Source organism: Eriocheir sinensis, chromosome 13, assembly GCF_024679095.1.
Source record: "Eriocheir sinensis breed Jianghai 21 chromosome 13, ASM2467909v1, whole genome shotgun sequence".
NCBI lineage: Eukaryota > Metazoa > Arthropoda > Malacostraca > Decapoda > Varunidae > Eriocheir > Eriocheir sinensis.
This window is the reverse complement of record NC_066521.1, coordinates 1,010,302-1,034,492: the sequence shown is the minus strand read 5'-3', so window position 1 is coordinate 1,034,492 and position 24,191 is coordinate 1,010,302. Positions and strand designations below refer to the sequence as shown.

At 46.2% G+C, this 24,191-nt stretch overlaps 1 protein-coding gene across 2 annotated transcripts in view; it reads right to left on the bottom strand.

Annotated features, from left to right (window-relative positions):
* Positions 1 to 24,191, bottom strand: part of LOC126997860 (ATP-dependent RNA helicase TDRD9-like) — a 177,709-nt gene that overhangs the window by 129,215 nt on the left and 24,303 nt on the right. For both annotated transcript variants that reach the window (XR_007752418.1, XM_050859075.1), the window contains exons 6-11: positions 23,528 to 23,731; positions 22,609 to 22,779; positions 19,147 to 19,292; positions 13,991 to 14,074; positions 10,615 to 10,757; positions 5,024 to 5,190 (exon numbers count right to left, since the gene is read on the bottom strand). Coding sequence is in view for 1 of the 2 variants with exons in the window: in XM_050859075.1 (XP_050715032.1) it covers positions 5,024 to 5,190; positions 10,615 to 10,757; positions 13,991 to 14,074; positions 19,147 to 19,292; positions 22,609 to 22,779; positions 23,528 to 23,731 (915 nt within the window). In the remaining variant the exon portion in view is untranslated. The remainder of the gene's footprint in view (positions 1 to 5,023; positions 5,191 to 10,614; positions 10,758 to 13,990; positions 14,075 to 19,146; positions 19,293 to 22,608; positions 22,780 to 23,527; positions 23,732 to 24,191) is intronic.

Below are 24,191 nucleotides of genomic sequence, written 5' to 3'. Positions count from 1 at the left end.
GTGTGCTCACCTACCCCACACCTGGCACCGCAATACTGGCCATGGCTTGTAAATGTCTACCAAATACTATTGGACAGGCACCATATTGCAATATACCATACAGTACACATGTATGCTAACTAAATAACAGGGATCATATGCCAGGGGGGGTGTCACTTCACTCACTGCCTCCACCCCTGACAGTCCCCCTGAGCAAGGCTCCATGGAGCAGTTACCCCTTCCACTCAAAGCTCCTCTAAGGATCAATCGATTTGCCCCATCCATGAGCTTTGTGGGCGTCCCCTTGGTCTCCTCCACTCAGGGTTGTTTCTTACAGAAAAAAACGTATGAGCAGGATCGACATCCAGGAGGCGTGCCATTGTGCCCAAATAGCTGGGGTTGACGTTCATGGATTAAGCTGGTAACAGGCCTTGATTCAGTTTCATCACACAGTTGCTGGTTTAACACATAGTCATTCCAGCAATACCCTATGATCCTGCGAAGGCACTTGGTACCAAAGGCACCAACATGCCTCTCCAAGTCACTCTTCAGTGTCCATGTCAACTCGTCATACAGTAGGACAGGGAGCACAAGTGACTTAAAAATTCAAATCTTTGTCCACCAGCATAGATATCAACAATGCCATATACTCATGTTGAGTGAGTCCATAACACCGTGGGCCAGGCCGGTCCGTCAAGTGACTTCCTATTAAGACCCATCATTGTTATGCACTACACTACCAAGGTATGTGAAACTTTTGGTCACCTTGACACCCTCACCACATGCATGGTCAGACTGAACTGTGTCCTCCAGCAAGCCTCCAAATGACTGGACCTTGGTGTGGCCCAGGAGACCTTCAGTCCCAGAGGCTTTGCCTCCTCATGCAGCACCTCGAGAGCCATCACCAGGGCCTCCAGTGTTCCTCCAAGGAGTACAGCATCATCAGCAAAAACAAGATCAGTGACCTTGATGTCACCAACAGATGCTCTGCAGCAACTTTGCCTAATAGTCAGTCCATGCAAGTGTTGAAAAGTGATGGAGCAAGGATGCACCCCTGCCTCACTCCTGACTTAACAGGGAAGAAGCCAGAAATGCCTCCCCCACACTTCACGGCACTCTCAGGCCCAGAGTAAAGGCCAGTCGTCAGGTCAATAATCCTTGCTGGAATCCTCCGGATCCACAGAATGTCCCAGAGTGCCTCACAATGCACTGGGTCAAACACCTTGAGACTGACATAGGCTGTAAGCAACCCCTGTCAAAACTCGCATAAGAGTTCCACAAGATCACAAAATGCTATTATCTGGTCAATTATTGACTTGCATGGACTGGTATTAGGCAAAGTTGTTGATCAAAGTCATTGCAGAGAATCTGTTGGCAATATCAAGGTAACTGATCTTGATTTTAATTCTCCTGCACCATGACCAAGGCGCAGGTGTTTGGAGGCTTTCTGGATGAAACAGCAGTCTGTTCATGTGTGTGGTAAGGATACTGATGCCTTGAAAACTTTCACATACCTTGGTAGTGAAGAACGACGGCAGGTCTTGCCAAGAAGTCTTATGGCAGACTGACTAGGTCTAAGTGTTACAGACTTGCTCAGCATGATTATGGCATAGTCAATGGCTGAGCAGAGGGACAAAGTCCAGATCTTCATGTCTCTTGTGCTCCCTGTCTAACCCTTTGGCGAGAAATGGACACTAAATAGTGATTTGAAGAGGCAAATTGATGCCTTTGGTAACAAGTGCCTACCCAGAATCATGGGATATTGCTGGAGTAACTTTATGTAAGTTTGGTGATTACTTCGTAAGACTGAATCAAGAGCTAATGCTCGCATAGCACAGTCCTTGAACACACACACTGGCTATACAAGCTTTTGGCACACTACCCACAAGCCAGCCTTGCTAACTGACTGGCTTGTTTCTGTGGGAGACAGCCCTGAGTGGCAGAAGCCAAGGAAGGGCCCACAGTCCATGGATTGAAGAAGTTGATGGGTCCTGTGAAGAGGTACTTAGGATGGGACCCTTGGGGTTGGTGTCAAGGGGTAAGTGAGGAGATGCACACCCCTGGGGAGTGACTGAGCCAGGCACACCATGGCACATTTGTCACATCTGCCGCCAGTGAGACACATCCCAGTTACACAAATGTTTTGCCCCAACAGCTGTTTGTGCCTGGAACAATGACTTAAAATATACAATGAAGAGAATAACACAAAGTTGATGATTAATTTTTCTCTCTACAGCAGTAGCATAACCATATATAATTACCTAAATCTGCCACGATTTCAGGGAGTTAGGACCATTACAGGGCTTTGCTACAAAGGGTTGGAGCACTTTTGAGAGACAAGAAATGTCAGGAGTGTTGTGGAGGACCTTGAGGAATATTTCAATACAAATGACCTCTGACATGCCTACCAAGCCCTGAAGGATCTTGTCTCACTGTCTCTCTCTCAGGTGAAAGCTATCTGAACAGAAGATGGCTGCCTCATGTCAGACATGAATGAGTCGATAACTAACTGGGCAGAGTAATTTGAGCAGATGACCATGGCAGGCCCTCTGAGGGCAGCTCCCAACAGCTGGGATACAAAAAGTGGAAACATCAGTAATCCACCCAATGGTGAGTGCTCACCCTCTCCTGACAAGGTCAGAGAGGCTACGTCCAGGTTGAGGGGCAGAAAGACAGCTGGTATTTGCAATATCAGTGCAGAGCTGCTCAATACTAAAGCTGCAGTCATGATCCGGGGGTTGGGTGCAGCACTGAGTGGTGTATGGCAGTCAGGTACCATTCCAACAAATCAGGAAGGGTGGTCAGGACTCTAACAATGCCCAGGTTGACACTGCTCAGTGTGCAACGCAAGGTGCTCCATTATTGCTCATGCTGGGTTGCAGCCAAGTGCTGGAGTTCCAAAGACCTAAGCAGTCAAGGTTCATGCCTGGTAAGTTGACAACTGACCAGATTCTAATGCTTTATGTGCTGGTGGGGCATCAATATGAGTTTTGACAGGATATGCTTACAGCTTGTGTTGATCTCAAAAAGGCATTCAATTCAGTTAACCCCTCCACTGCGATTGGCCAGTATTTCGCCTTCACTGGTAGTCTGGTAACATATGTAGTGCGGCGACTATGCCTGATGAACGAGCCTCCCATAACCCACTGGGGCACCTCTTTGGCCGACTCGGTAAGGAGTGGCTCTCCCGTCACGCTGGTCGCGGGTTCAATCCCAGGCGCCGGCGAATACAATCACTTTGTCTTGATTAATTTCTTGTGTGTTTCAATACACGCAGAGGACGTGTAGGAAAATGGAAATAGAGGAAATAGAAAAATAAGCTCCTGGGGCATGACACATATACTCCCAAGTCATTCACTGCCTCTGTGGTTGATTGTGGAGTGTTTCCCTGTGGTATTGGTATGCTGGATTTACACTCCCAAGGAGCATGACTTTACATTTTTCTCCATTGAATTGTAGCAGCCACTTGTTGCTCCACTCCTGTAGCTTGGTGATGTCTTCTTGTAGGAAGTCTGCATCCATGGGGTTAATCATTAGTCCCTCAAGGATCTCCTGTAAGTCAGTGGGAATTCTCCAAGAATTGTTGATCAACAAACTGGCCCATACTCTAGGACTGGGAGTGCTGTGAAGTGTGTGGGGGCATATCCTGCTTTTTTCCTTTGAATGCAGGAGTGAGGCCGGGCTGTGTCCTTGGCCATCACTTTCCAACGCTTGTATGGACTGGGTGTTTGACAGGTGTGGACTATGGTCATCATGGAGGATCTCTTGGCAATACCAGGGTCATGGGCCTTCTTTATGCCTATGATGTAGTAATCTTCACAGAGTTGCTGGAAGTTCAGGAGATGGCTCTCACAGCACTGCATAAGGAGGTGAAGCCTTTGGGACTCCATGTCTCCTGGGCCAAGAACTAAGTACAGGTGTTTGGAGGCTTGCTGGATGAAATAGTACAGTCTGTTACTACACGTGGCAAAAATATTGATATCTTGGAAAATTTTGCATACCTAAGTAGCACAGTGCAGAAGAACAGTGGGTCTCCTCAAGAAGTCTTGTGGTTGATGGACTTGGCCCACAGTGACATGAACTTGCTCAGCACGAGCACATGGCATAGTCTCTCAAATATCCTTCATATGGCTATTTTGACAGACAACTGTTGCCTGAGCCAAAGCTAGCAAAGATCCTTCCATGGGGTGTTTAGAGAGGCCAGGCATGCTGCACCTCCATCATGCAGTGATCAACATGCCCAGCTACACATCCACTGCTCAGGGATCAAATCCTCACCCAGTTGTTCGTCCTCCCTTTCGAGCTGGTCAAAAAAATAGTACCTGGGGAAGCCTGGGAAGGTAAACTGTGGCACTCCAGCTGTCACTCTTGCCCTGTGTCCCGGGGCAATGGGTTACAACCTACCACAGGCTCAAGGATCAATGAGACGGAGATGAGCACCAAGGCCATGTGTAGCTGTAGTGTATGCCAAGAGCTTTACTTTTGTACCTTGGATGATGATGCTGACAAAGCTCTTAAACACCCCACCGTGGAGTCTGAGTTTGCAAAATTCAGTTGATCATATTTTCACTTTTGTAAGTAGGAAAACACATCATGCATTGCACACAAGTGAAAAGTTTACATTTTTTCTCCTAGTTCACAACCTTTAATGGTGCAGAGCTTTTTCCTTATTACTCGAAATCCAACAGCAAAACTTCTCTCCAGAGCCGAGCATGTATTCAGCCTCATTCTTTCACTATCAAACGAAAGTGTAGTCAATTCTATGTGTCATACCCTGAGAGCTTATTTTACTCTTTCTCCTTTATTTTCCTACATGACCTCTGCGTGTATCGAAACAACACACGAGAAATTAATCAAGACCAGGAGAGGGTATTCGCCGGCTGCCTGGGCTGGGATTGAACCCGCGACCAGCGTGACGAGAGAGCCACTCCCAACCGAGCCGGCCAAAGAGGTACCCCCTGGCTAAGTGGGTTATGGGAGGCTCGTTCATCAGGCATAGTCACTGCACTACATATGGAGCTTGAGTATGGAACAATAAACATACCTCATAGAATGCAGGGGGAACCAGCCGGTACACTCTGCCAGAGGAGACTCTACCACACCTCCCTGCTCTTTGCTTGCAGGAGGCTTTGGAGGTCCAGGCAAGCTTGAGAGATGTATAGTTGGTTACCTCATCACATGTCAGCACTTTGGTCAGGCAAAAATCTATCACTGGAAGGAAGAAGAGGCTATGTCAGTTAACCCAGTAGCAGCGACGGGCCAAATTTGTGCTTTACCGTGTAGCAGCGACGTGCCAAATTTGTGGCTTTACCGTGTAGCAGCGACGTGCCAAATTTGTGGTTTTACCGTGTAGCAGTGACGGGCCAAATTTGTGGCTTTACCGTGTAGCAGCGATGGGCCAAATTTGTGGTTTTACCGTGAAGCAGTGACGAGCCAAATTTGTGGCTTTACCGTGTAGCAGCGACAGGCCAAATTTGTGCTTTACCGTGTAGCAGCGACGGGCCAAATTTGTGCTTTACCGTGTAGCAGCGACGGGCCAAATTTGTGCTTTACCGTGTAGCAGCGACGGGCCAAATTTGTGCTTTACCGTGTAGCAGCGACAGGCCAAATTTGTGCTTTACCGTGTAGCAGCAACGTGCCAAATTTGTGTTTTTACCGTGTAGCAGTGACGGGCCAAATTTGTGGCTCTACCATGTAGCAGCGACGGGCCAAATTTGTGGCTTTACCATGTAGCAGCGACGGGCCAAATTTGTGCCACGATATAAACCCCCCAAAATAGATGATACATAATCTGATCACAAATGCTTTGATATATATTATGAAATGGTTTGTGTGAGTAATGATTTTTTCTCATTTTTCTCGCTTAGAGGGACCAATAAGAATCATGATCCCCAAAGCTATCGGGTTAAGGGATTCAAACTTATACGGAGATGACGAACTCCCCATGAGGGTGAAACATGTAGGACAAGTTACTGGCATTGTGTGCTTCATTATGTGCCGACTGGTTATACCCTAAAAGTTTTAATCCTTTCTCTCAGTCTCTCTTTCCACAAGGGGCAAACACCTCTTGAGTCTCTTTCCACAAGGGGCAAACACCTCTTGAGTCTCTTTCCACAAGGGGCAAACACCTCTTGAGTCTCTTTCCACAAGGGGCAAACACCTCTTGAGTCTCTTTCCACAAGGGGCAAACACCTCTTGAGTCTCTTTCCACAAGGGGCAAACACCTCTTGAGTCTCTTTCCACAAGGGGCAAACACCTCTTGAGTCTCTTTCCACAAGTGACAAACACCTCTTGAGTCTCTTTCCACAAGGGGCAAACACCTCTTGAGTCTCTTTCCACAAGGGGCAAACACCTCTTGAGTCTCTTTCCACAAGGGGCAAACACCTCTTGAGTCTCTTTCCACAAGGAGCAAACACCTCTTGAGTCTCTTTCCACAAGGGGCAAACACCTCTTGAGTCTCTTTCCACAAGGGGCAAACACCTCTTGAGTCTCTTTCCACAAGGGGCAAACACCTCTTGAGTCTCTTTCCACAAGGGGCAAACACCTCTTGAGTCTCTTTCCACAAGGGGTAAATACCTCTTGAAGTCAGACTGAGTTCAATGCTATCAACACCTCACTCTGCCTTCCTCCTGGGAGCAGTGCTGCAGCCATTTCCTTCTAATAGGTAACCCAAGCAGCTTGATTGCTAATAAAGTGATGCAAAGCCCAACTGAAAAAAAATGAAGCTCCAATATTCTGAAACATCTACAATAACCTCTGATGTGTGACCTTATCAAGTGTTCTTCATATCCAGTGTCTCCACTGTTCAGTATACACAATACACCCATCCATCTCTTTCCTGTAAAACATCTATAACTCTTTATAAAAACTCTATGAATTTGTAACGTGTGTGTGTGTGTGTGTGTGTGTAACTCACTCATGGCCTGACAATGAGCTGGACTCGTCACCGCCAACAAGTACCTCCCCAGTTGAAGCAAGGTTCATCAGTGTTTCTCTGGGTACTGCCTGGACCTTCACACTCCACACACCTCATTCCACTTGCTCAAGGGAGGACAGCACCCAATCCTTGTCAGCAGAAAAATCCCGGCCTGAGCGAGGCTTGTATCCAATATAAAGAGGTCATCTCTGTCTACCATTTCCATTTCCTTCATTGCTCTGCAGACTGCAATCAGATCTCTTTCTCTTCTCTCCTCCAAGGCAGACAAGCCAATCTTTACAGCCTCTCTTCATAATTATGTCATGTCTCTCAAGCTTGGAACCATTTTTGTTGTGGCTCCCTGAAGTCTTTCAGTTTTCCAAATATTTTTCTTTCTGTGTGGAGAGCACACCACCGCTGTACATTTCAATCACGGCTGAATCACTGGCATGATCAGCTGCTTCACATATCCTCCTCCGTGTGGTGCAGCACCACCTGAATGTTGGCTTGGAGCCACACACTTCTGGTGACTGGCTGATGCGTCCTCTGGGCACAAGTTGTTTTGGAAGGTAACACCCAAATCTTTCTCTTCTGAACCCTTTGTGGCGCCAACACTGATGCTTGTGGTCCTCCACTTGTTGCTCCGGGCCACCGTGACATTCACCCTTTAGTACCGCCCTCATCTGTCTCTATAAAATTGTCCTCCATCTCCTTCAAGATGCTTTCTCTCAGTCCTTCTATGTTTTCTAGTTTCTATAAAAGATGCTTGGATGAACTTTGTTTTAGAATTTTTCTGATCCAGACAGAGTCCAGCCAACCTTCTCTTTCCTGTGACACACTGATTGCTCTTATACAGAAACTCACGGCTTGTGACACAAGATCTTCCTCCCTGAAGCCAAACAGGTGATCTGTGAAGACTCAACTCTTCTCAAATATTTCATCCATGTCTTCAATGGTGGCCCCACAGTGTACCACAACACAGGTCTGTCGTCCACTGGTCACTCTTTGTTCCCTCCCTTGTACCCTGGCACTATGTTGGCACACTTTCAAACTCATGGCACTTTGCTTTACCTTCTTCCAATGAGTTCAGAACAAATCTTTAACCTATAAGCTGGTTGACTTCTACGCTTTCAGTATTCAATTGGAGACCCCATTAACCCCTAAAGGGCCGGAGGCGGCTATAGCCGCTTTTCCATGGAAGGGCCGGGGGCGGTTATAGCCGCTTTGCTTTTTTCGCGCTAAATTTATTTACTTTTCGGTAATTTTCGATGACCATTCGTTGGCAACACTGCCAGAGATATGTTTAGGCTACTGCTTCAGAATCTTGCCCGCTCTCACGATGGACAGGCGTACTGACACGGATTCTGACGCGTCCGATTTCCTGCCAGACCCTGCCGAGCCCAGCAGAGCAACACGAGAATGAGAAGAGTGTGCTACAATGACTCCCAAACCACACATCACAAGACTGTGTTACATAGAGAAAGCTTAGAGTATTGACTATATATAAGAATTAGAGCATGGGGGCATCCGTTTTCATTACGCATTAGTCAAGGCCACACAAGCGAAACGAACGCAGAGCGGGCAAGAGCCTCGCTAACTCCAAAAGTCTCTCCTCTTCAACTCAATATTTCTCCAAAACCACAGCACATAGAAACGTTTTCATGCAATAATTAAAAAGAAGAAGAGTTGATGATGACTATGACGACAAAGTAATTTGTTATTGCATTGTAGTTCAGCAGAATCAAGTGTGTGAATATAGGCTATTTTCAGTGTTTGGTGCTGAGGTGCCGGTCCTGTGGATGTTGTAGATGACCACCCAGGCCGGCCCTTTAGGGGTTAAAGCCTTGACCGTTTCATCAAGTGAACTTGGGGCAGCTTTCACTGTTGTCAATGGAGAGACGCACACTTGACTGGATAAACAGGAGTATGGCATGAACATCCACTAATCACTGAGTAAAGATGGTCGATGACTTAGCACCAATCAGCAGGCGTGTACTGCAAGGACCAGACAATTTAAATTCACAGACACACTCATGTTTTGTGAGCATGACACCATGTTTTAGATGTGATGGCACGAGGCTGGCGGCTTTTAGGGTGTGCATGATAGCAATGAATGGCGATAACAGAAGGAGCAATAACAGGGAAGGATGAAGTGAATTCTTGTCCATGGCAGCCTCAAGAGCCAATGACAAGATGGGCACCGAGGCCACACCACCAACTTCAGCGTTTTCTTTAGTCAATTCTACTGCTTCTAACATAACAGTCCAGAAACAAGGAGGCTGGTAACTCAACAAGATCAAAAGCAACACCAAGAAGTGCACGAAAATTATGAAAAACAGGCTGTGTGTAACATGGCTATAGGAAGCAAGCATTGTGGATCACAGAGCAGACAGAGGCTGAAGACACTCTAGTGATGAATGAATCTAAGCACTGGACTTGGGCAGGTCACAGCATGCACAGAACTGATGACGGACGGATAACCAACAGAACACAAGAGGCACTGTGAGAGGTTAGACCGGACAAGAACAAATGGACAGATGAGAACACAGCACATCGTCACCCTCATAAAATAATCGCCTAAGTCATTTTTCAGCGATTTCCAGGTTTTTGCCTACATCAATTTTTCAACATGACACCAATTTTTGTATAATTGCCTTCGTCATTCAGGGTTTGAGTGTTCTGGAATTGGCCTTTTCATTTCTGCCTAAATCTTAAGCCAAATGAGATGATGACAGTTCTTTTTCTGATTTCCTGTAAAGTACTTAAAAGCAGAAAATATTGACTTATGTGGTTTGTTTACGAAGGTGACGATATATCAGAGCAAGACAACTTACACTGAAATCAGACAAAGAGACGTGGAGCGCAAAGTCTTCTGTTCCGCACCGGACTGGTAATGGTGATGATTATGATGTTGATAATGACGATGACGAGAAGCATTCAGAAAAACAGTGAAGGAGACTCATGTTTACAGAGAGGCGTTAGTATTTAGGGGACGCTTTCACAGTCGTTTCGTTTGTTTTGATCGTCACCAATGGCTGTTATCGCCGCTATGCTATTTCCATGTAAAACTGGCCGATGGGGTAGTGGCGGCTGTGGGGTTAGCCTAGCCCTGCACCTTACCACACACTCTCAACACCTCTCGCTTCCTCTGCAGCCGCCACTACCCCATCGGCCAGTTTCACGTGGAAAACTATAGCGTCGATCGCCGCCATTGGTAACGATCAAAACAAACAAAACGACTGTGAAAGCGGCCCTTAGTCAGCTACTCCCCTCTGAACGGCTACAAGAAATGAGTGCTGAAAATTTACGCTAATGGAATGCCTGCCTTGCACTAAATTTGTTAAGTCATGATTGGGTCTATGCAGAAGGAAATCACATCTATACAAAAAAGTTGGAAAGTTTTGTTTAGTCGGCGCAACATCTGTGGTCATATGCCGGAGAGAGACAGAAGGGGAAAGAATTATAGAAGGGAACAGATCCCAGGAGACGGGACACAACCCCCGATTAATACCTGGTATCCATTCACTGCTGGGTGGACAGGGGTGTAGGGTATCAGAAAAGCCGCCCAATTTTTTTTCACTCCGCCCAGGAATCGAACCCGGGCTCTCTTGGTTGTGAGCCGAGTGTGCCAACCACTGCACCACGAAGCCCCCCACATCTATACAAAGTTAGTTAGATAGTTATTAGTGATGCCCAGCAATCACCAGACTGGTCCTTACCGTACTTGATGTCTGGCACGGTTATGGAGCTCTCGGCAATGTTCGTCGAGATGATGATCTTCCGAAAACCTATTGGTGGTATGATGAAGACGCTCTGCTGCTCCTCTTTGGTGATGGAGGAGTGCAGCGGGTACAACTGCCACCTGGAGAATGTTGGGATTATTAATGGGTATATGAGAGAGAGAGAGAGAGAGAGAGAGAGAGAGAGAGAGAGAGAGAGAGAGAGAGAGAGAGAGTTGGGGGCATATGCTACAGTCACCTATTATCATAGCAACGCCCTACAACACTAAAAGTTACGTTGCAAAAATGATTATCGTAGAACACACAAATTCTCTGCCATCTGGCCTTGGCATGAAACAACACCCTCCTCATTTGAACCAGTCTTGAGTTGGTGACATTTTAGACAATTACTCAATAGCACTTCCATAGCCACCTTAACCCAGTAGCAGCAACGGGCCAAATTTGTGGCTTTATCGTGTAGCAGCGACGGGCCAAATTTGTGGCTTTATCGTGTAGCAGCGACGGGCCAAATTTGTGGCTTTATCATGTAGCAGCGACGGGCCAAATTTGTGGCTTTATCGTGTAACAGCGACGGGCCAAATTTGTGGCTTTACCATGTAGCAGCGACGGGCCAAATTTGTGGCTTTACCGTGTAGCAGCGACGGGCCAAATTTGTGGCTTTACCGTGTAGCAGCGACAGGCCAAATTTGTGGCTTTACCGTGTAGCAGCGACGGGCCAAATTTGTGGCTTTACCGTGTAGCAGCGACGGGCCAAATTTGTGGCTTTATTGTGTAGCAGCGACGGGCCAAATTTGTGGCTTTATCGTGTAGCAGCGACGGGCCAAATTTGTGGCTTTACTGTGTAGCAGCGACGGGCCAAATTTGTGGCTTTACTGTGTAGCAGCAACGGGCCAAATTTGTGGCTTTACTGTGTAGCAGCAACGGGCCAAATTTGTGGCTTTACTGTGTAGCAGCAACGGGCCAAATTTGTGGCTTTACTGTGTAGCAGCAACGGGCCAAATTTGTGGCTTTACTGTGTAGCAGCGACGGGGCAAATTTGTGGCTTTACCATGTAGCAGTGACGGGCCAAATTTGTGGCTTTACCGTGCAGCAGCGACGGGCCAAATTTGTGGCTTTACCTTGTAGCAGGGACGGGCCAAATTTCTGGCTTTACCGTGTAGCAGCGACGGGCCAAATTTGTGGCTTTACTGTAGCAGCGACGGGACAAATTGTGGCTTTACCGTGTAGCAGCGACGGGCCAAATTTGTGGTTTTACCGTAGCAGCGACGGGCCAAATTTGTGGCTTTACCGTGTAGCAGCGACGGGCCAAATTTGTGGCTTTACCGTGTAGCAGCGACGAGCCAAATTTGTGGTTTTACCGTGTAGCAGCGACAGGCCAAATTTGTGGCTTTACTGTGTAGCAGCGACGGGCCAAATTTGTGGCTTTACCGTGTAGCAGCGACACGCCAAATTTGTGGCTTTACCGTGTAGCAGCGACGGGCCAAATTTGTGGCTTCACCGTGTAGCAGCGACGGGCCAAATTTGTGGTTTTACCGTGTAGCAGCAACGGGCCAAATTTGTGGCTTTACTGTGTAGCAGCGACGGGCCAAATTTGTGGCTTTACCGTGTAGCAGCAACGGGTCAAATTTGTGGCTTTACTGTGTAGCAGCGACAGGCCAAATTTGTGGCTTTACCGTGTAGCAGCGACGGGCCAAATTTGTGGCTTTACCGTGTAGCAGCAATGGGCTAAATTTGTGGCTTTACCGTGTAGCAGCGACGGGCCAAATTTGTGCCATGATTTAAACCCCCCAAAATAGATGATACATAAACTGATCACAAATGCTTTGATATATATTATGAAATGGTTTGTGTGTGATGATTTTTTCTCATTTTTCTCGCTTAGAGGGACCATTAAGAAACATGATTCCCGCTGCTACCGGGTTATGTTTGGGGCAAGTGCAGGAGTGACAACAGAGATCCTCCAAGCTTATGTGAATTTTTGAGTCAAGACATATAGTAACACTGTTTGGGGTTTTGTTATGTTAGGTTAGGTTGATCATCATCATCATCATCATCATCTTCATCATCAGCAGCAGCAGCATTTAACGTCCATTTATTCCCTATGGTGGGGTTGGACGGGATATGAGCCTCCTCCACTGTTGCCGGTCCATAGCCATTTCTTCCGTGGTGTTCAGCCTCCTCATATCTTCCTCCACCACCTTCCTCCACGTCTTCCTTGGCCTTCCTGGTGGTCTTCTGCCCTCTACCTCAAAGTCCAGTGCTCGTCTCAGGAAGTGCACTGAACTTTGAGATGGACGGCAGAAGACCAATGTGTTCATTTTCTTCACACATTTGCCAAGGAAAAGTGCAGGAACACCAAACTTCAATCAAAATTTTCTCATTTTCTTGTGTGTGTCACCTCCATCACTTCAGCAGGGAGTGACACAATTTTCTGGGATCCAGTGCCCCCCCCCCCCCCTCTAGTCCTGCACAAGTTCACCCTCCTGAACATTCTCCCAGCTATTCAAGATAAATAGTTCATATGAATTGTTTCATTGACTGATTTCTTGTCATGTTATACACCTTCCTCTGCTTCATGTACTGCATGATGTGTAAACAAGCTTGCTGTAGGCAATGTGTAGATTTGGTTAGCCTAGAATTTTAGCTCTTTATAACATGGGTTTGTAAAGATAAGATTTTCTTGTTATGTGAAAGTTTCTATTGCCCAGATTCTTGTATTTTAGGCGACACTCCTGCAACTGGCTCAGGCACTGGTATGAATAATACATCACTGGAAGCATGGCTTCACATAGCCCTGCATCATCTTGAGAAAAGGACAGTTAAAATACAATGGAATTATTACTTTTTCCCATCTTGGCTTTATTTTGCAAGAAACAAAATAAAAAAAGCAATGTTTTTTTTATAATCTATTTTCCCAAAGGTACACCTGAATAATGTGAGGGTAAGGTAAGTTGGGGACATGGGCTATGGCTGCACGTGGCCACGCTCATTTCCACCGCAATGGCCCTCTGAGTCTGTGGTGGGTAAGAACCCATTCTTCCCAGGACACAGGGCCACTGTAACATGCAGGTTAGAACAGTTTACCTCTCAAGGTTTCCCCATTTATCTGTCAGCTGACTGCCCAGGCCAGGATTCAAACCCTGGCCCACAGATTTGTAGCCAGGCACATTACCCACTGCACCACAGAGGCACTCTGACTCACAAATTTCCACATAGGCAAAGAAGGGATGTAGTGGCCTTGTTTCACTGAGAGATGGAGTGAGGTCGGTGACACACTGAAACAGTTTTATGGACATCCCATTCACCGCCAACAGGGTAACTGAAGCAAGGAAGGAAGTAAACTTAGTCAACTTACTGAAACTTTGCAGACTCTCTGGCCAGCATATTCATTAGCTTCTCTATTTCTACCAAACCAGGAAGAAACACCAACACTGCTCCTCTGAAATAAAATAGAAAGTGGAATTTAATTCAGATAATGTTTATAATCTTTAAATAAACAATGCATGTATATGGCACTTGACATAACAACACTGATCATCACATCCTTGCAGGCAATATAAATTTTGCATCTACAAGTGCACACAATGATCATACTTTGTACATTTTACTTTCTTATGTAATATTAAACACTTGCACATTTTTATTTGGCTTAATTTATTCCATCTACAGTTCACTCTGTAGACATTTATTACATCTCACTGTTGAAAAGATGGGTGACTAGAAGCACCCCGCTGGTGGATCTCACCCACTGCATGCTTAGCCTTCCCGAGACCCTACTTGAATATTTAAACAATTTTTTACCAGAAAACACTACCACCACACCTGTCCCATCTTGCACTCACCAGCTGTGTTCATGTGGAGGCGGGAGACAGCTTGCAAGCCTTTTCAACTTCCCTGACATTGTGAACGCTGGCGCTGCAAATGTCCAGGTTGGCCAAGGCGTGCTGTGCTGCTAACGTGGAGCTGGCGGGTGGCTCACAAGACTTACAGTATTGTCCACTTGGTTATGGAGGTCATGTTGAGAGCAGCCCTCACCAAGTGTCAGTACAATGATATCTCAAATGCCAATGCAAAGTCTTGGAGCTTTCCAGCACACAAGAAGAATATGGTTGCCAAGCATGCTGGGAAGCAGACACCGTGTGAATTCCAGCAGATATCAGAAAATTATAGTTTCAAACTCCTAGAAATTGAGCAGTCTGGTGCTTTTTTTTTTTTTTACGTCGCAGCCTTGCGCCGGTAGGCTTCTTCCCGGTGGGGCCTGATGGTTTGCCCAGCCCGTTCTGGTGCAAGAGAGTGTTTATAGAGGCGCCATCTTGTGTTGCTCATGCTGCCCCCCCGGAACTCATCTTTGAGCCTCTCTTTGAATAGGTTATCTAGAGCCAGGGTTGATGGGTAGTCTTCAGGCCAGCATGTGGGTAGTCTTAGGCCACTCGGCAGTGACTGAAAAACCTCGGCTGTGCGGCAGCCAGGATTCGAACCCGCGTCCCTCCTGGAGCTCCTGAACACAGGGCCGTCACGCTAACCACTCGACCACTGCCTCCTTACTCTGTTGTAGAGCCGGCTGGTGCTGTTAGTGCCAGCCTCCTGTCGGGAAATATCCCAAATTGAACTGCGCATGTGCAAACTTTGCTATTTTGTCCATTTTATTCACTGCACTGACTTCTAATAGCTTATACTAAGCTTACCTTTGATATTAACTTTTCTGTCTCCTCAGTTTTCTTGTGATTGAAGGTCAGGTTTATGGGACAGTCTCCATTCAGTAGTAGCTGAGCTACAGGGTCCATGGCAGCCTGAATTTGGCAATTTTTTCATGAAAACAAGCATGAAATCAAAGGTAAGCTTAGTATGAGCTATTGAAACAGTGCAGTAAATGAAATGGACAAATGCGCAGCTCAATTTGGGACATTACCCGACAGAGGAGGGAATTTGACACCACACCGGTGCCTGCACCCGCCCAGTCCTGTTGGCGGCAGGATCTGCTTGTTCATGTTTATTGGCTGAACAGCTGCTGAGTTTTGATTCAGTGTTTTTACCTATTTCATACTTTTATCATCTGATCTCTATAGAAAGAAGCATTCATCAATAAATAATTTGCATGGTATACTATACTTAAGCACCTGAACTTGAAAAAGAAAATGGTGGAGGCTTCATGGTGAGGACCCAACGGGTAAGTGAAATTTCAGTGACAACATGCCGGGAGTCCTCGAGTTACAACAGGTCAGGACCGACGGGCCGGTTGTAAGTCAAAATTTACAATAAAAACTTACGGTAATTAAAATATTATTCAACTGTCCTGCCGTGGATGGAGCAGCTCTGGATGGAAAAGACAGGTGGCCTTTATTTTTAACTGAGATAAATCAGTGAGTTGCATCCAGACGTTGGGTACATAAAGCACTGCAGCACGACTCACTCTTTAAAGATCTCTGAGGGTTTAAGCTGACAAATCCGGCTATATGGCCAACCATCTTGTCAGAGATATGTTGCTAACACTTTGATCAAATAATCAATGTGCATATGTCCTATGCATCAGTCTTATTTATAAAAGTTATGCACGCTTGCTTGAATATCAGATATAAAAATGAATTAATAAATAACTTACTGGTGAAAAGTAATGGATGGATCAGATTTTTGTTGGCTTGTTCATTGCACCCAAATGAACCACAGGTTGTCAGCATTCCAGAGCACACACAAAGCCACACTCCTGCCTTTATTACTCTCGCTGCATCTATTGAATTGTAGACAGAGAATATGTGTGGATCGACTTGGGTCAAGACCTGACACCCCTTATTACTTATCTGTTCTCACCCTGACCTCGGTTTTTCTCGACCTGAGTCATCATAGCCCAACCCATAAACAGACCTGACTCTCCCTATTAACTATGTGACCTCAGCCCAACCCCACCTCTTAGACACGGGACAAACATGCATTCCAACGTAGCGAAATACTTCCATGACGTGTTTCATCACTACCCAGCAGTCGCTGCCGAGCCCTACAAAAAGATGGCCGACTGACAGTTCGCTGGCATCAGCCCGAGCGCCTCACAGCCTCTCCACCCTTTATACCTCCATGAGGGAGGGTGAGGTAAAGGTGAGGAAAGAGGGGGAGAGAAAGGGAGGTGAAAGGGAAAGAAGAAAGAAATGAGAAGGGGAAAAATACGGGGACGGAGAGGGAGAAGAAAGAAAGGCAGTGGGGGAGGAGTGAACCAGAGAAAAGACTAACGGTGCAATGAGCCGCGGCGGAAAAAAAAAATAGGTGGGTGACGTAGGAGCTTATTTAGGTGTGTTCCTACTTACGTTGATTTATATAGTTTTCATTTTTTGGCTAGAAAATGCTTATTTTACCAAAAAATCCCGCGATATAGCGAAAAATCCGCGATACCCAACAATTTAAAAATCCGCGATACAGCGAGACCGCGATGAGTAAACTGCGATATGGCAAGGGATTACTGTATGTATATATACTTGGGGAGGCTGTGGCTGAGTGGTCACCGTGTGGGCACAGCGCCTGGGAGAACCCACGGTTCAGCCAGGCCCGCTGCCACAAACTGACAATTTTCAGTCCCTGCTGAGTGGCCTAAGACTACCCACATGCTGTTCTAGGCTGACTATCAACCTGGACTCCAGACTCTCTCTAAAAAGATAATCAAAGATGAGCTCTGTGGGACAGCATGAATCAAGCAAGATGATGCCCCTATAAACACTTGCCTGCACCAGAATGGGCAAGGATCGACCGCCAAGCCCCATGAAAAATGCCTACCGGCGCCGCAGGCATTAACGGGTAAAAAAGAGGGGGGTGTCCATGTCCCCTCCACAAACAAGGAGGGACAGATGTATACGTATGGATGTAGATGTGGACTTAAAACAGCTTTGAAACTTCCACAGCTTTTAGCACTGATTTTGAAGTGGGGGTAAAGGGGGGGATCAGGAGTACCCCCCCATGAGGTCATCAGTCACAGACCCACCAAGACCCTCACCCTGCCCTGACCAGCTGGTACATGATATGCGGACACAGTGGACATGGCCACATCACTAGATGCATCCAAAGATATGATAATGGTCTCTTGGCTGGCCTTCACGGTGAGCCCCTGTAGAAGTGGATGACAGCTAGGAGAGGGAGGGGCTGCAGGTCATCCATTCACCACAGATCTGCCTGGCACTGAGCTGCATGGCATGTGTCTGTGTGCAAGTCAGTCTACAGCTGTCCATTAATGTATTTCAGCTGCAGGACAATGGTGAAGGTCACATGGAAACAGGGTAGTGAAGGTTTAGTTGGGACATTCCTTACAGCTGCGCATGGCAGCGGTGCTCATCTCCGCTGACCTGACCCTTGAACCTGCAGTGGGAAGAACCCATTACCCCATAACACAGGCCCAGTGTGGCATCCAGGTCACCATAGTTTATCTTTCTCAGGTTTCCCCAGGCACCCACTGCTCAGCCAACTCAAATGGATGAACCCCTGGGTGAGCTACACACCAACTGCTCATGCAGGGATTCACACCCAGGCATGCAGAATCATAGCCAGGCAAGCTAACCACTGGACCATAGAGGTGTATGCATGTGGGACACTCGTCCATTTACAGAAACCACCAATATTTCTGTCTGTGGGGAACTTGTCCATCGGGGGTTATTAACCGGCACAATACTGCCGACGCTATATACGTCAGGGCTTGCTAGACACTGGTACAGTGGGCGTAGCGGGTTTATTTCTGCCACAGAGACTGCTGCAGACAATGACAACGCTGCGCGAGTGCGTCTGTAGCATTAACAACACTACCCAAGCTATAGGGAGGAATCCCATGCCACCTGTGACATCAAGATCAAGATCAAGATCAGTGTAAATAATGTCGTGGCGGCCCATTCCTTTAGCCACAGTCACGGCCATGGCGACAGACAGTGAGTTTGAGGTTTCCTCATCTGAAGAAGACGTGGGAGCACTGTCAGACTCTGGTTCGGACAAGGATTATGTGCCAGATGAGGAGGATATAGGCTATAGAATATATCGTTTCAGTAAGGTATTATATGTGTACGTGTGACCTAAAATTCTGGAAATCCCACACTTGTACCCCATGAAATGGTGCTCGCTGGAGTACTCTACGCCTGTGGGCAACAAAAATGTGCTGCCTGGCCTCCATCACTTGTCAAATCCTCCACAAACCATCACAGGGTCATTTCCAGCACCAAGGTAACACTCCATGGAGTTCTCCTGTGAAAACTAGGTCCACGGCATATGTTTTTTTCTTATTTTTCCACTTTTCCCATGACAAGGAACATTTTTAAGCAAAAAAATAAAAAAATAAATAAATAAAAAATCACCTGGTACTGTACGGGTTAACAAAAAGACACCATGATGATTTTTAAGTACATGAAAACTATCATGAAATGATGACAAATGCTAAAAAGAAAAAAACTTGAAGCACCATTGGTGCAATACGTGAAGCTAAGGCATGCACAACACACAGCAGGTGGCGCACACTGCACCCCATATGCCACACACAAAGGGAAAGAGGCGTACCTTTTCTTGACAGGTTCTGTTGAGGTGCGTCGGTCTTCTCTTTCAATCTCATCAAAAAACTTAATCATCTCAACGGTCAGGTTAAACATTTCTTCAGACACGCCGGGGTCGTCAGGGTCAATTGTTGGGAGGTGCGGCAATACTCTCTGAAACAACACACACAAGTCAACAAATTTGCCTCCCATGAACCATCATCACCTCACCACACACACACACGCACGGCACACGCCAAAAATCAAGCAAATACTTGTCTGTCAACAACCGGACTAAATCTAAATGTCTCCCGAGTCTCTGTTACTTGCCGTGCTCCGCTCGGAGCCTCATTAGATTTTTTAAATATTTTTCATTTATTGAAATTTTTATCAGGCACTTTAGAAAATCTGGACCACTGGGATTTTGAGATTATCTGTGTTTGGGTTATTGGACTTTTGCTGTGAATGACTCCTTTATCATTCTTCCTACAAAAACTATGAAAGTATTTATGATCAAACTTGCAGATCTTTGTTCTTTTAATCATAAAACAAAATTTTACAAAAATCTAATGAATATGAATGTACCCTTTTAGGAGCAAGGCAGCGTATCCTCTCTTGAGGTCGGGAGACTCCAGGCCATAAAAGAGGAAGAGTTTCTATTCAATTTTCCTGATATAAGTGTTTAGGGACACAGTGAAAGTAAAATGAGTAAGTTTGACTGACTCCGGCTGAATACTTTTCTATAAAAAAATTCTGATAAGTAAAAATATTATTAAAAACATACCATATCTTTTGCGTGACATCACGTTCTTAGTTTTCAATCAATATCTACGAAAAGTTAACACTGAACCAACCACCACAGAGCTAGCAATCCCTCGAGGGGATTTTTTACATCTGCTGTTGTTGCAGAATAAAGTGGCAATGAATATGGCAATATTCAGCAAAAATTAAATAAAGCTAAATTTTCCCACATTCAGAGCACTCAGACTTTTAATTTTTCGTGTATAGTAAATCTGTACCAGAATTTTTTTGCTTCAACATACTTCTTAGTATTTACAGACAAGTTTTTATTTTCAAAATATACCGAGACCTTTTTACATCATGTCATCATATGTGCTGATAACTTCAGTTCTGAGATATGGCCTGTTTTCTGCCAAAGTATGTTCTATGCTGCAGCTGTCATCATCATCATCATCATCATCATCATTTCGCTTAACGTCCATTTTCCCTCTTCCTGAGCGGTTGGACGCTTTATGGCTCTCCTCCATTCTACTCCTTCTGCCCAATGCTCATCCAATCCCATCAATGCCAAGACTTCCTGTATACACATCCACGTTTTCCTAGGTCTACCAACTGGTCTCCTTCCTTCTACCTCCAATCTTTCCAAAATTCCCAGTACTGTATCCTCCCCTGCTCTCTTTACATGTCCAAACCATCAGAGTCTTTCCCTTCTGAGCACTGTTTCCAGGTCCTCTACTCCACATCTGTTAGCTACAATTACCCTGTCTTGCCACCTGATCCCCGCCATATACCTCAGCATTCTGCGATCACTTGCTCTCAATACCTCCATCAATTTTCTAGTTAGAGCCCATGCTTCTGCTCCATACAACATCACTGATCTAATACACACTTGGTACACCCCTGCTCTGCTCTTTAGAGGGATGGTACGGCTCACAAGTAGACTAGCCACCTCCCTCCACTTTAACCACGCTGCCGCCACTCTCGCTCTCACTGTCCTCTCCACTCCCGCCTCACAGTCCAGATCATCTCCCAAATAAAAGAAATGTTCTACCTCATCCAGCTTTCCTCCATTCAACTCTAGTTCATCCCTCAGTAAAAAGTTGGAATTTTTTGGAAATCATGGAATTCCAGCCAAATGCAACAACCTAGAAACGGATTTCACAGAAAATTTTCTGTAAAACATTTTTTATGACTTTTTCTCAGTTTCAAAGTGTATTTTTCGATGACTTCTGCGTCATGGGAGATCACCCAAGAAAAACTTTTGCGTCGCTGAGGGGTTAAGTCTGTCCTCATATAGCAAGTTGCTCACCCCATGGATACTCTTTTTTATGCCTCCATGGTCTAGTTGTGCGTGCCTAACTATGAATCCGCGGTCCTGGGTTCGAATCCCAACCCGGGCAGTCAGCGTGGAGCTCACCCAGCTGCTCATCCTCCCTTTCAGGCTGGTCGCTAAATGGGTACCTGCGGAAACCTGGGGAAGGTAAACTGGTAGCCTGGATGTCACGCTGACCCTGTGTCCCGGGGTGATGGGCTCTTCCCTCCACAGGCTCAAGGGCCAATGTTACGGAGATGAGCACTGCGGCCACGCTCAGGTACACCGTATGCCCCCATCTTTACTCTTTTGGTTGGTCCCTGCCAACTGGTGCTGCAGGCATCTTGCTTGACCAATTCCCCCCCCCAAGCTTCACTTGATCTCTTTAGAGAGTTTCGCTGGAGTCCGGTTGACGGGCAATCATGAGGACAGCACGTGGGTAGTCTTGGGCCTCTCCAAACACTCAAATGAATTAAAGAAAAGCTATTAAAAGGGACAAAAATCACCATCTATAGAAAGTGGCAGTAAAGGAAATATTTGAAGTATATAGCCCTATCTTTCAAAGAATCACTTCACACACATACATGGATCATCCACAGCCTTTTCTGATACTTTCATAATTTTCATTTGAAGCTGCTGTCATTTTTCTTTCTGCAATTTCAGTGAGGACATGTCCAAAACATGACATGATTTGGTTAGACTGTTAAGAGGCTAGACAGAGTTGTGGTGCGGTGCTGGCCAGTGCATGTACGTTCGCAGGAGAGGCACACATAACCAACTCCTATAGATCTGGACCTCCTCTTTCCAATGGTGTTTTTGGTTTTTAGCTGTGATGAATAGTTTTTGAGATACAGAGGTTAAAGGAGACCCCCCATTGGGCTGCCCGACTGCGCCTGAGGGGATAGTCGCGTCCGCACCGCGCGCAAAGAAAGGGTTCATGCAGCTGTACCATTTAGTGCAGCATCGTGACACACAAGGCATGTCACTAATAACTTGTTTCCTACTTGCAGCACCAATTCATTGGATGCTTGAAAAATAATTCCAATATGTGATGAAATCTCATTATTGTACCATGCTATTTTTCTTGAAAAATGGAACTGTTTATTTTTAAACAAGCAATGTTTTTTGTATCCAATAAAAATACCAATTTTCTTATATTTCAGTGAACATTTTTTTAAACTGTGCAATAATTTGGCAACCGTTAATGGACAGTGACTTCACACAGCCAAATCCTGTATGCTGGGATGCAGGTCAAGTGTTTGTTTGGGGTCAGGCTCGGTGCACGGCGGACCAGGAAGACAACCATTTTCAGACACTGTGTGGCAGCATCAGAGACAGAGACAGGCGGATGGACCAAGCCTTTGCTACATGAGCTATGATGTCAGAGTGTGGAAAATTACATGATAAAAACAAAGACAAAAAATGCTGGCGCCTTACCGGCTTTTTCTGGCACACTTTGAGCAGTGAGTCCAAATAATAGATCACCACATCATGCACGGACTCATCCCCTGCAGACACGATGGGGGCAGGAGACAGCTTGCCCATGACAGGGATGGAAAAGTACTCGGCAAACTTGGAGGCATTGATGGTGGCTGACATCAGTATGATCTGCGGGGAGGAAAACAAATGGTGTATCTGTGTAGTCAGGGTGGGGAGTGATGTCACAGCTTACACACAATGGTTACAGAGGTGATCGGGAAAGAAGGAGGAAAGGGAGGGAGGTAGGAGGTAAGGAGGGGGTATGGTAGGGAGGGGAGGAGGAAGAGGAGGTTGGCTGAGTAGATAAGGTGGGAGGGAAAGGAGGAGGAGGAAAGAGTGAGGTAGGAGGTATGGAAGGGAGGGGAGGAGGAAGAGGAGAGATGGGGAGGGAAAATAAGGAGGTGGGAGGGAAGGAAGGAGGAGGAAAAGGAGGGAGATAGGAGGTAAGGAGGGGGTGTGGTAGGGAGGGGAGGAGGAAGGGGAGAGATGGGGAGGGAAAATAAGGAGGTGGGAGGGAAGGAAGGAGGAGGAAAAGAAGGGAGGTAGGAGGAATGGATGAGGTATGGTAGGGAGGAGGAAGGGGAGAGATGGGGAGGGAAAATAAGGAGGTGGGAGGGAAGGAAGGAGGATGAAAAGAAGGGAGGTAGGAGGAATGGATGAGGTATGGTAGGGAGGAGGAAGGGGAGAGATGGGGAGGGAAAATAAGGAGGTGGGAGGGAAGGAGGAGGAAAGGGAGGGAGGTAGGAGGAATGGCAGGGAGGGGAGGGGGTAGATGAACTCTGTGGCCTTGAGTACTAGGAGCAAGGCATCCATCACTATATCACACACACACCCACACACACACACACACACACAATGCAAAACAAACCTTCATTACCTTCACATTTGGAGAAACTCTGTGCATCAACTTTTTCACAATGAGCAGAGCAAAATCTGTCTGCTGGTCTCTCTCGTGCACCTCGTCCAGGATGATGTGGGTGTAGGCATCCAGGCGGCGCTGGTGGATGAGCTTCTGCACCAGGGTTTCCGTTGTCACATAGAGGAGGCGCGTGTCTGTGTCCCGACAAGTGTCCAGCCCCACCTGAAGTACAGAGAAGGTAATCACACAGAAATGAGCCCATCTTCAAATTATCTGAAAAGAACATTAATCATACGTACATAAAGAAACCTCAGTGAAATAACCTATTTTGAATGTACCAATAGTTGGAGTTTTAAAATAAAGCTTAAAAAATAGCAAAAAACAATATTTGAGTAATCTTGAACAACAGATATTTTGCAGGAAATGTCTGTGGGTCGTATTATGACAGCATGTTTGCCACCACGATGCTGACGAGTTCTCCGATCCATTCACCCGCACTCTTACACACTCAGTGAAGTGCATCTCTGCTCCAGCAACCATCTCCTGCTGGGGCTTCCAATGATGGTGTCTGTGTTTGAGCGGAGGGGACAAAGTGAGGTGGTGGAGGGAGTGGCTTGTTGCCTGAACATCCACAAACTTTAAAGGCAAGTGAAAAAAAGACCAAAAGGCTAACAAACAAAGG